Source organism: Hevea brasiliensis, chromosome 6 (assembly GCF_030052815.1).
Source record: "Hevea brasiliensis isolate MT/VB/25A 57/8 chromosome 6, ASM3005281v1, whole genome shotgun sequence".
NCBI classification, from domain to species: domain Eukaryota; kingdom Viridiplantae; phylum Streptophyta; class Magnoliopsida; order Malpighiales; family Euphorbiaceae; genus Hevea; species Hevea brasiliensis.
In genome coordinates, this window is record NC_079498.1 from 90,284,961 (window position 1) to 90,297,747 (window position 12,787).

Genomic DNA, 12,787 nt, shown 5'->3' on the forward strand with positions numbered 1-12,787 from the left:
CATAAATTGATTCACAATCGAGGATACTTCACAATAAGGACATGACTTATCCAGAAAGATTGTAATCATGTTTGTTCCCAAGTTATTTATATGAGATGTAAATAAGATGGAATGGTGAGTCTCATGCCATATAACAAACATGATAGGCACTTATGCATGATAAGTAGGCCGAACCAGTGATACTTATGATAAGCACGTGGAGTTTACTCTTGTCAATGGATTGTCATAAATCATATCAGTACATATAATCTTTAGACCTAAGGTAATATAATTATCTTGTATATAGGTGATTTGAGTTTGATACTGCTTTCATACTTGTACTATGTAGGGGTATATGGGCGGCTCCTACTAGTTATATATGGAGGTAGGTGTTAATCAAGATGGAATCTGTTACCCTAAGTAAATAGGGATAAAATCCTATGTTCATTTAATTGTTCTTGATGTTTCAAGTTCCTGGCCAGGACAGACAGATTTAATCAAAAAAGAGTTTCTGATGAGAAAATCTTTTTAATCAAGAGTTGGAATTAAAAGAGAATATAATATTCATAGTAAATGTGGTTTGACATAAACCATAACTCTAGCTCAAATTGGGATTTTGTAACAGAGAGATTCTAGTGCATGGTAATATATGATTATAGGTCCATTTAAGGTATTCCTTATTACTGATTGGGTGGCCAGGGCATGCTATGCTAGGTGTTAATCATGGTCTATGAGGTGCCTAAAATGATTTAGAGAAATCATTTATGGTAAGAAAAGTTTCTGATGATATTAAGAGTTGATATCATATCTCATTGCTAATTAGTCATGAGCTTAGTGAGTCACACACATACACAAGTAATCACCAAGTTAAATGTAATTTAATTAATTAGTTAAAGAGTTTAATTAATTAATTAAATAGGTTTGGTTTGCAATTAGATTGCAAAATCCCTAGCATGGCTTGAAACCAAATCTAAGTTATTGGATGTCTAGTATAAGTTAAATTTATATTTAAAGTGTTTAAATATGAATTTAATTATGAGAAATTAATTAATATAGATTAATTAGTTAACTTATATTTGATATAAATTGATTAGAAGAGAAGAAATAATTATTTTGGGTTGAGAACTCAAAATTACAACACAAGAGTAATTTGGTCATTTCACAGGGTGACATGTGACACCATGAGATGGTGACATATGACACCAAATAAGCTTGTCATTTGTCTTCCAATCATGCATGATGATCAAAGTTAATATTAAATTTAGCTTTGACACTTGGCTTAATGTGATTAGATCAATTAAACTAAGATGCAATCAGAAGATGACATGTGGCAAGGATTTTGAGTGATGACCTAGTTATAAAAGGGAAAGAATGAAAACTAAAATATAACATTCTGATTTTTCTCATTGCGTGGCCCCACCCATAAAGCTCCTCTCATCTCTTCTTCTTCTTCTTCTCTTATCAATTCCAAGAGAATTGTTCATATTTTCTTGAATTAAAATTGCTAGAAATTGTTTCTAGTATCTTATATACATCTACAACCTCTCTAAAGCCAAATCTTTAATTTCTAATTGGTTGGCAAGACTTGAGAAGTTGTTCAAGGGGCTGTCATTGGTGATCTTGGGACAATATTTGGGGTCCTAGGTGCTTCAGAAAGGTACCAATCACATCTACAGTGTATCAAAAAGGTTAATGCACATATTTTTGTATCAATCTAGGGTTCTAATGAATTAATTTGTTAATTCTAAAATATTAAATAGCAAATGTAGATCCTAATACATATTAAAAGGATTTTAATATGCAATTGAATATTGAAATCAATTAGATACATAATGAATCTTGTATGATGCATGAGACCCTAGAAGAAAATTTTTGAATTCAATATTCTAATCTAATAATTTACATGCTTCCGCTCTTTTAAAATATTCTACATTTAATGATTGGTTAAGGATCAATTTTATATTTAAATGGAGAGAGATGGAAGCATGTGGACAAATTAATTATTGAAGATCAGAGAGTAATACAGTAATGCAAGTAGTGGAAGATAGTTGACAGGATTCAGGATATGGTTGAAACTTCATTATTAAACCAAAAATGGAATAATAATTAATGCTTTATAAAAGGGTCTGTAAGTTTTTAGGACGTTTGGGGTTGATTTGTTAATGTGATAGTACACTTGTGGAGATTGCAGTTTGGAATTGGCTATGAGAGGTGATTGAAATGGTTTAGCCCAATGTCATAGTCCAAAATATATGAGAATGGGCCTATGTGGTGCTGTCCTATAGCCCAAGAACCTGTTAGAATGACAGGCTTATGCCTTGGGGAAGAACCCAAGAAGGGAAGAAAGCTTTGATATTCACCTCCAAAATCATATAAAGAATCCCATCGAGCCATTGTTGATAAAAACACTCTTTTAAATAAATTAATTAAAGAGAATTGAAATTTAATTCAAAAATAAATTTAATATATATTAAAATCCAATTCCACTGATACTATCTCTTGTTTTGCATTGTGATTTGAAGGTCAAAATCAATTAAAGAAAGAAAGATAATTTTAGATATCGTTAAAAAAATTATTTTATTATTTTAATAATTAAAATTTATTAAATTTAACTTTAAATCATCTTTTAATACTCTTGATTAATATATTTTTTTTAAAAAAGTTACTTTTTCCACTAGTAATTCCAATGGAAATATCAAACAAACTCCATATCAACCAACCAAACCTAGCATCACACTATCCATTACAACTGAACCTAATGCCCCCCAAACACTTGGCTCCATTACCTTTAGCTTAGACAAAGTCATCAAAGGATTGATTGTATAGCCTGTGCCTGGTCTGCAACTTTAATAATTATTTTATTATAATATGATTACTTTTATGTAATTAATAATTAAAAAAAAATTATAATATAATTATTTTTTTATTGTGATTATTTTGTGATTACTTTTTTATTATTATTATTATTATTATTATTATTAGTCCCTTTAACTATAATTGTAACAATTGATTAAGATTTGATCATAATACAAACAATTGTGAATAAGTTTTTTATTTTTCTTTTCAATAAACCTATTATTTATATATATATTTTTTTATAGCTTAGTATTACTGTTTTTGTTGTTATTTATTATTTGATGATATGCTTGCTCAATACATTTATAATTACTACATCTGAATGTAAATAAAAGAATCAATTTACTAATGACATAAAATTAAACACAAGAAAAGGATTTAATAGGGGCCGGTTATAAAGCCAAGCAGGTCAGGTACCTAACACTTTCATATTTTTGGGCAAATATCATTTTAGGCAAAATGTTTATTTTAGCTTGAAAAAATTTAATTTAATCTATTTTTAATTTTTTATTTAAATTATTTTAAAAGTTTTAATTTAAATTTAATTTAATGAAAAAATTAAAATTTATAAGCTATATTATTTGATTTAAATAAAAAAATAAAAAAAATTAATTTCTTAATTTTTTTAATTTGTGCACATTGAGTTAAATTGATTTAAATTGAAATTTTTGAGTTAAATTAAACAAAAAGTTGATGAAGAACTAAGTGAAATTAGTTAAATCCTCTGCATAAGGTCCAACGACCACTCTCATGAAAAGGAAAGAAAATTTAGGTCAGGTGTTTTCAGAGATGTAGATATCTTATATGCAACCTGTTAAAAAAAAAAAAAGGAAGAAAATTTACAAATTCATAATGTTTTTATGTACAATACAAACAACGAAAAGGAAAAATTATATCAAAGAATCCAAGACTACCATTTCAATTTGTGTGAAAATTTCATATATGAAGAAAGTGTTTAAAAGAAAATTTTCAGATTACCTTAGAGATTTCTTTCAATATGGATACAATGTTGGCTGGAAATTTGAAAGCGAAAATTTGAAGGGGAAAAAAAGATAAACAGAAGAAGGAAGACTGCTGCTTCAACTGATTGATTTGAAATATGGTCATTTCATTCCAAAAAATTGAGTAAACTACATTATTGTCAAGCGCAAGCTTTCGGAGCTCCATTTCATGGAAAATTACTGAAAATTTTGGATCACTCCTCCATGATCTTGTTTTCTGGAATCTGAAACAGTGTAATTCCAACAATCACTGGTGCTTAAAATATAGCTTCTTGCCGACCTTTTGACTTGTGAAGATCAATAAAATGTAGTAAGACTTGTGAAGATCAATAAAAGAGAAAGGACGAATTCTAACTTAAGCAAGTCTCAAAGTTTCTACCCAATGTAAAGCATCCACATAATGATATCATCTGTTCACGAAGCATGCGACGATCCAGTGAATCTGTTAAACAAGTGATGCAGCAAGAAATGCGGTATTAAATGTCTGGATTTCAAATTTAGTAGTTAGTGGAGAAATAACTATAAATCTTCTGGACACTCACAAAGTTATTTTCAGGCTTAGACCAGTAGAATCCTTGAATTGCAATAATAGCTATGTTAGAAGTTACAAGAACAAAGATACTTAAGGAATGCTTTCCCATCCACTCCAGTGGTGTTGTTACCCATCTGTAACCATATACATCTACCTATAGCAGGGTGCAAAAATAAACAGTCAGAAGAAGAAAAATGTCAAAAAGTTAATAAAAAAATTATAGTACTTGTACTATATTGTTGACTTGAGAATAATTAGCGAATGAATGAAGCCCAAGTTTGGTTTGAGTGATTGTGTAAGAGGGGTTTTGAAGTTATGGAGAAGTTGTGATCCGTAAGTAAGAAAAATGAAAATAGTCTATCGATCTAATTTTAAAGACGTAATAAATTTTTCATGGTTTCATGCTTATGCTGCAATTTAGTTCCTTGCAAGATCAACCAAATTAATTTGTCGGTCAAAAACTTAAAATTTGATTTTGATGCATGTCATGTTAATCTATAATCTGATTAGAATGCAATAATCTAGAAGCACTAAAGTGGGGTTTTATTGGAGAACAAAATTGTCATAGAAAATCTAATGAAATGAAAGTAAAGACAATCTTATTAAGCATTAGATTATTATCTCTTGGGAAATCTAAGAACCTGCCGTTAGTTTAGTACCAGAAAGACTTCAAGTTTAGTTCCAAATTGTAGGAATTGAATCTTTAAACTCACCAGCAAGTATAAAGCACAAAATGTGATTCCTGCGGAAGCAGAAGTAATCAGCATATAACTAATTGTATAGAGAGATTTATTCACTGGGATGCCTGCAAAAAAGCAAAGGCGTTTAAGTTCCAACATCATGATACACCAAAGCTCAACCATTACATTCTTATGTATATAGAGAAAAGCAGAGAGAGAGAGAGGGCCAGAGGAGGAAAAAAGATAAACTTCATATGTATTTACTAAAATCCTAAATTTCTTTGCTAGAACAAATAGGTTGGCAAGATCATATTTAGCCAACACGAAGCTCTTAGGTTTACTATGAAGATGGAATGTTTGCTGGAAGAAAATTGCAACAACATTGTTTTTGCATGCTGCCATTATCATAAAAAAATGTCTAAATATTCATTAAATGCAAAAATTATAAGCCATTGAAGAGCTTACCTATGAAGGCAAGGAGCATTCCAAGGAGAAGAAGTGAAACGGAAAATAAAGACCAGCTTTGTATACGCTTCTTGTGGTCCTGAAAAGCATTTGAGTAACATCAATGTGCTTGACAACCAGTGAACAAAGCAATTGATTAAAATGTCATCCAAGAGCATTAGCAGAGGCAAAATTTTTGCCAATGCCATCAGAGGCATTAGTAGAGGTAATATATGCCCAAATATGAAGAGATGCTTCTCATCATTATAGTTCCACTTAAATTCTGAAAAAAAAAAATCTCCCTTGGATGATCAAAATGACCATAGGAAAAAGGATGAAAAGAAGTAACGATAGTGAATAATGCACAAACAACTCACCTGTGTGTAAGCAAGAACATGACCGCACTGAAGTCCAATTATGCAGGTCACTGCAGTGGTTAAGGAGCTGTGAACATGCAGTAAAATATTGGTGAATAATCAAATTAATAGAAGCAGGTCAGCTAATTGTATAGTAATTATTCCATGCAAAAAGATTAATGCCAAAAAAAAGGGGTCCTACTAATGTCCATGAAATGAACTATGAGGTACTTCCAATGGTACTTCTGAATCAAATTGTATTCCAAATTTTTAATGCAATTTTAGCAATAAGACGGTTGAAATAACTAGTTAAAATAAAATACTCATTTTCAAAAAAAAAAAAGAAGTTGCAGATCAAAAGATTCTAGAAGAAGCTAGTTCATTGCCATGGTTCAATCATTGGAAGGGACTTTCCAGATGTAATTAAGCTTAATTAATGAAAAGTATTGCTTCTAAAGATTATTTTTTGAAGTGCTTCCACATGGCTATAGAATGTCCATGTATGAACAAGGCTATATGATTACTTACGTTTGATTACACAGAATTAGGGGTAGTCTAGAAACAAGATGTTAAAAGAATAAAGGATAATAAATGAGTAATTGCATCAAATTGGGGTAAATAAGTGCATTTAAGTATGAAATGGAAGTGTGCTGAATGGCATACAGAAGAACTGCCACCAAGAAAGTAAAGCAAAAAAGAGATTAGATTGGCCACCTTAAAAGACCTTCAGGATCGAAAGGAGCATGACACCATGAAGGTGAACTCTCTGAAACTTGGCCGTTTGTCATATTACATTCCTATAAGTTGAAATCTTTATTAGAGATCAGTATATTGCACACTGATGGAAAGGAACTATAAAATGAACTTCTTAGAGACCTTCAGGTTTCTGTACACAGGTTTTGCGTATAGATGGTCAATACCAAGAACATAGCGATCAATCATTCCAGCTGAATTACAAGCTGGTCCAAGATCACCTCTTACAGAACATTTCACCTGTTAAAAACATACCAGAACATATGCAATTACATAAATTGACATTTTGAATAACCAAGTTTCAAAAAGATAGAAAAAGGAAAAGGTCTGAGCAAGCTCTTACCATGTAAGCATAGCTGCCATTGATTGGAAGCATAGAAGAAGTTGGACTTGATATTTCAAATCTCCAATCAGGAACATATAAACCATATACTAACCCCAGATATATTGCTGACAATGAAAATGCCAAAATCCTGGAAAACAAAGTTTTTCTTCATCATTGAAATAAGACAACAGTACAACATATTAATTATAACAACAAAATTTGTTAAGCTTATACTCATTACTTAATTTTATCATTGACTGCTAAAAAAAAAAATAAACAAATTATTAGGCCCCAAGTTAAACAAATTATAAGGAAAAAAAGCAATGAACATCAAATACAAATATAAAATTATTGGGCCCTGACCTTTGAACAGCAATTTAATTGGTATATTAAAATGCAACTTGAATGCTATTCTAAATATTTAAAAGCTTGAAATCAACGTCATTGTTAAACATAATTCTGTCACTAGATACGCATTATGTTTGAAGTTCAAGAATGTGTTGAACAATGCTAAAATGTTAAGACCTTACCAGTGCCAAAAATAACTCTTGAAGAAACCTACTTCCCTGTGTGTTCGACGTGACAGCCAGATCTCACATAAAGCCGCAACAATGTAGCCAACAGATATTCTCTGGCTTGAATGACAACAAATACAAGTTTAACAGCATATAAAGGGATAATGTACAAAACCCAAAATGCCTAATGGGTATGTCAATGCAACTAAGTACTCCCTCTGTCCCATTTTAGGTGCTTTTTAATGGTTTTACACAAGGATTAAGGAAATTGTTAGATAACCTCATTTTTATAAAAAAATACTAATAATCGACTAAAGTATCCTTGTATTTAATTAAGTTAGAGAAAAGTGATAAGAAGAAGATAAATGTAGGGATAACAATAAACAATGATAAAGTTGGAAAAAATAATTAGTAATTCCTTAATTTTCTAAAAAAGCAAATAGCGTGGGACAAAAATTTTTTTTTTAAAACATCACTTGAAATGGGACGGATAGAGTATTATTTACCTTAATAAAGAAGGAAATTATTAAGACTACTTATGTGATAGTCAGTTTCCTTATGAAAAATTAAGTACTAGAGTCAAGTTCCCAGTATAAAAGATGGAAAAGTAATATGATAATTTGCCATTAAACATGTACTAATGACATATATATATATATATATATATATATATATATATATATATTATCAGCAATTGAAACTTTCAACAGAAGTTCAAAATTATTATATGAAAGATTTGAGTACCTGCAAAATGCCCAGCCAACGTATTCTTTCAATGTCAACACCATAGGTCAAGGAATTTATCCCATGAAAATAACCACCTGAAATAACACAAATGTTGTGTACTTGACACATCAACAAGTACGTGCTAATCCTATAACAACTAAGAAAAACCAAACCTTTTTTTTTTTTTTTTTTGGAGTGGGGAAAAAATGAAACCAAATTTATGTCTCATTGTATGGACAATGTTACCTTGAAGAAAAACACCCAGCAAAAATAGTTTTACTGCCCTTAGCACTGCCTTCCGTGAGGCATCTACTCTGTTTGATACTTTCTGAAAGTTTAAATTTGAAACAGAGCTTTCAATTAAAATGTTCTAATCAAATGAATTACCATATGAATCAGACTAGAATGTGCAATCACAACCTAATAATCAACAAAATCCAGTATCAATCAAACCATTAACATCAATAGTTAAAACCAAGAAGTCATTATTTGAAGAAATTCTAACGGTACCTTATAGACAAGAGCCAGAGAAACTCCAGCTACGAAAAGAAAGAAAGGCATCACAAAATCTGCCAAGCGAAGGCCGTTCCAAGGAGAATGAGCAATAATTGGGAAAATCGAACCCACATAATCAACAAGCATCATTAGCTGAAAGCACCAAAGCAGAAACATAATAAGCATAATTTAATGAATTGGTTTCCTCTTTTGAAAAAGTTTTTACAAATTTTGATCATATTTGCTTAAGGTTTATGGGAATTAGCAGAAAACTAACGCTATTAAGATTACAAATTCACCATGCATGCTTTTATGACACTGAATCATACAAAGTTTACTGTATGTACATATGCATATATCTAAAATTTTTCGTATAGGCTCCGTTTCGTTAACTTGGTAAAGTTAAACTTTTTTAGCTTTTTGCTATTGTAAGATACAATTATCATTGGAAAACATATATTAAAAATAAAAGAAAAACTTGAGCATGCTAGCCAAACGAAGCTTAAGATTTTCTTTTGTTAATTAATTCTCTATTCTGCAAAGCGAGTAAAGATGTCTTATGCTGAAAATTTAGTTAACCAACTTTCTTCGGCTAGAATTTTCTCAACAACTAAACAGAGACACTGGAAAGTCAACGATGCTCAAGCAAAGCAAAGAACAAGATTAAACAACAACCAAAACCAGAGTACGAAAACCTCAATTCCGAAGGAAATCTGAAGATCGAGGAAGAAGAGAAGCGAGAGAGAGAGGGAGAGAGCTCACAAAGACACATAGGCCGCGAAAGACATCGAGAGAAGCGATACGTGTAGATTTAGTAATGACATGTGGAGGTTCCTGAACGCCCAGCAAGGGCTCCAAGTCTGCCATTTTATAGGTCGAAAATGAAAGAGAGAAGTATCAGAGAAGCTCTTGGCCTTTTCGTTTGCAGAGAAGAAGACGAAGGAAGGAAAGGGCTGGCTTGCTAGCTCTGTAGTTTTGAATGAGGAGGGCATATTCTCAAGTGATACGGACCATGATAGCGAGGGTTGTCTTTTCTTCAGCAGAACAGAAGGTTAGGTGGCAAAACATGGGTCCGTTTATTTAATATTTGGGCCTTAAGCCTTCTAGAAGGAATGCTTAAGCCCTTCTTTTCCGGCTTAATTAACTTATGACTTGTTAGGAATAATTAATACCCTTTGCTGTGTGATTAGAGAAAAAAAAACTCATTTAAATTTAATTTATTATAAATTTAAGATAAATATATAAATTTTACTTATATTATACATGAATTTCAGTGTTTTATTATATATGTTATATCTGTATATCTTAAATTTACGTTAAATTGATCTTAGGTAAAAAATTTTCATGTGATTGTTTAAACACAATTTATATAAAATTAAAAATATTAGACTTAATTTATGAAAATTAGTTTATAATTACTAAAATAAAAAAGTGATCCTAATAATTTTTTTTTTGGTTTATAAGTGAATTTATTAATTAAAAAAATTATTATAAATAAATAAATAAATTTATTTTTAAAATTTATAAATAAATTTAATTGGCTTTATAAGACAAACAACCAAATAAATATTTTTCCAAGGGAGAGTATGAATCCACTTCAAAAGCACAAGTAATCAAGGTGGATCTTTTGAAAAAAAAAAATGAAGGTGGGCCTTATTAAGGAATAAAATCTCCTGTCCATTCTAATGTGTTCATAAGGGTTTATATATATATATATATATATATATATATATATATATATATATATATATATATCGGAATGTTTTTCTAAGGTTTAGTGGGGCATCCTTAAACTCATAAATAAGTGTTATAAAATAAAATAAAATTAAAATTAAATAAATTTATTGGTGAAATGCAGAACCTATAATGCAAAAGGCTGCTTGGGGTCCAGAAAAATAGCGTAAAGAGAAGGCAAACACATTTATTCTGCTGCAAAATGCACGCAACATCCACGTTTCTTTCTCAAACAAATTCGTGTTTCATTTTCCCTTATAAAATAGTTAAGTAACTTATAATTTAATTTTCATGCATGATAAAAATTAAAAATTTATTTATTTATTTTTAATAAAAATAAATTAATCTTTTACGTATATTTCGATTAATAAAATAATAATAATAATAATTATTATTATTATTATTATTATTATTATTATTATTAAAATTCATAATTAATAAGTTAAAAACTCTAACAATTCTACGCAGTTTTAATAACTACAACAATTTAGTTTAATTTCTTAATTTTTAGTTAATTGCTTTGATTTTGATTAATTAGTAGTGAATTTTAATAGAAAGAGTATTTTATTAAAAAAATTCAAAAACTAGCGTGTTTTTGATAAAAAATAGAAGCAACAAACTATAATTCTTATCATATTTTATGAAAATTATAAAATATCCAAAATAATACAATAGACCATGAATGAGTTTCAGTTTAGTTTTTGTGTAGTGATGCTGATCTTCAGAATGTTTCAAATTCGAATGCGAACCAAATGAAAGAAATAAAAAATAATAGAAGAAATAAATCTTAATTAAGCTTCATTGATCTATTTTCAAGGCTTCAATTCAGTTCACAAGAAATGAAACTGAAGCTTAAGATTCATTGATATCTATCATTTTACTCGCATCAACCAAATGGAAAACAAACAGAGACTATAAGGAGCTTATCCGAACAGAGACTATAAAGAGAAAACAGAGAAGAAATTAAGCTCACAAAGATGCAGAGGCCACGAAAGACATCAAGAGAAGCTACACGAGAACTTCTCTTGTAGCTCTTTAGCTGTTCATCATCGATCTGCAAAAGCCCGTAGTCTGCAGCCATTGTAATTAATCCGAGTTTTATATGTTGCAGAAAATATCGGCTTTCGTTGCAGCGAAGGGACAGAATAGAAAGCATGGGATGGAAGAGGTTGGTGTGTTTAGATTTATAAAGAATGGAGAGATTTTATCCAGTGATGATGTGAAGTACATGCTCACCCACTATCTGCCTTTTTAAGAAACTTGTTTAGAGTATTTTATAAATTATCAAGTAAGAGAGGACACGGTCCGGTTTCGAATCCGAATCTGAATCGAATCAAAACTTGTTCAGTTAAAATTGGACTGAAACTATTAAAATCAAAGCAAGCTTCAAATCAAACTGAAATCGTCTTTTTGTGATTTAGTTCAGGTTTATATTTTTCAGGAATCGTGAACTGGCGATTCCGAATATGATTAAATCGACAGTTTTAAATCGGACCAAATTAATAATTTAAATACAAAAGAATTCAATAAATAACCCACCTCACTCCTATTTATATCATTAATTCTCTATACAATTATTCTCTACACTCTGTTTAATTTTTAATACTCTTTCAATTTCTTTTAAATTCTTTAAACAATTATTTTTTACAATCTTTTTAATTCCTAATACTATCTCAATTTCCCTACTTTATTATTTTATATGCTTATTGAAATTTTCAATATTATCTTAATTACTCTGTTATTATTTTATATCCTTAATAAAATTTCCAATGCCCTCTATTTTAATTTTTTTTTCTCTTTTATACTTTTTAATTATCAATTATTATATAATTAAAAAAAAACAAGTAATAAAACTGAAAATTTTGATTCTTCTAAATCTTAAAGAAATTCATAAATAAAATTAAATTCATACACCTTTTTTAAATTTCTTTAAAAAAATTAATTTTATCTCTAATTTTTTAATTAAGTTCAAATATTTACCTATTAAATTTTTCTTAAAGATAAATTATTTTTATTCTTTTTTTTCTTATTTTATTTTAATTAAAAAATTTCTAAGAAAAATTAAAATATTTTTATAAATATAACTTAAATTCTAAATTAATAAAATTTTTCTCCAATTTTTCTTCGAAGTTGCCCTTAAACCACTCTTAAGTTGCTCTCAAACTCTCTTTAAAATTGTATTGAACCATTCTTTTTCAAATTGTCATTCAAGTCATTTTAAATCGAGACTCGAATCAAAACCAGCAATTCAGGAATTATCTTCTAAACCGTCCCATGACTGTTTAGGCCAAGTACGTAATTTTATTAAACTTAAATCGTTGATTCATTCTTGAAAATAGAGGTGACCATAGGTTAAGAGTTATCGATTTGATTCAAAAACTATAATCGATA

The 12,787-nt window shown here is 29.5% G+C and overlaps 1 protein-coding gene across 3 annotated transcripts; it reads right to left on the bottom strand.

Annotated features, from left to right (window-relative positions):
• Positions 1-3,725: 3,725 nt before the first annotated feature.
• LOC131180828 (uncharacterized) lies at positions 3,726-11,539 on the bottom strand. Of its 3 annotated transcripts, XM_058148619.1 has the most exons (14): positions 11,370-11,539; positions 8,678-8,815; positions 8,414-8,495; positions 8,186-8,262; positions 7,457-7,557; positions 6,945-7,074; positions 6,725-6,841; positions 6,563-6,645; positions 5,870-5,936; positions 5,514-5,592; positions 5,082-5,173; positions 4,379-4,522; positions 4,216-4,278; positions 3,726-4,123 (listed from the first exon to the last, which is right to left on the bottom strand). In XM_058148619.1, the coding sequence occupies exons 1-13, from the start codon at positions 11,475-11,477 to the stop codon at positions 4,243-4,245; spliced, it is 1,254 nt and encodes a 417-aa protein (XP_058004602.1). In that variant the 5' UTR covers positions 11,478-11,539; the 3' UTR covers positions 3,726-4,123; positions 4,216-4,242. The 3 variants fall into 3 exon arrangements, with proteins under 3 accessions (XP_058004602.1, XP_058004601.1, XP_058004603.1); XM_058148618.1 differs by having other exon boundaries at positions 3,726-4,278; XM_058148620.1 differs by lacking the exon at positions 11,370-11,539 and adding an exon at positions 9,425-9,622 and having other exon boundaries at positions 3,726-4,278.
• Positions 11,540-12,787: the final 1,248 nt, after the last annotated feature.

Coding starts and splice junctions, on each gene's coding strand:
- LOC131180828 (XM_058148619.1), bottom strand. CDS start 11,477: ATGGCTGCAGACTACGGGCTTTTGCAGATCGATGATGAACAGCTAAAG. Junction 8,263..8,413: donor GCTGGGTGTTTTTCTTCAAG/GTAACATTGTCC, acceptor GTGTTATTTCAG/GTGGTTATTTTCATGGGATA. Junction 4,279..4,378: donor CTAAGCCTGAAAATAACTTT/GTGAGTGTCCAG, acceptor CTTGTTTAACAG/ATTCACTGGATCGTCGCATG.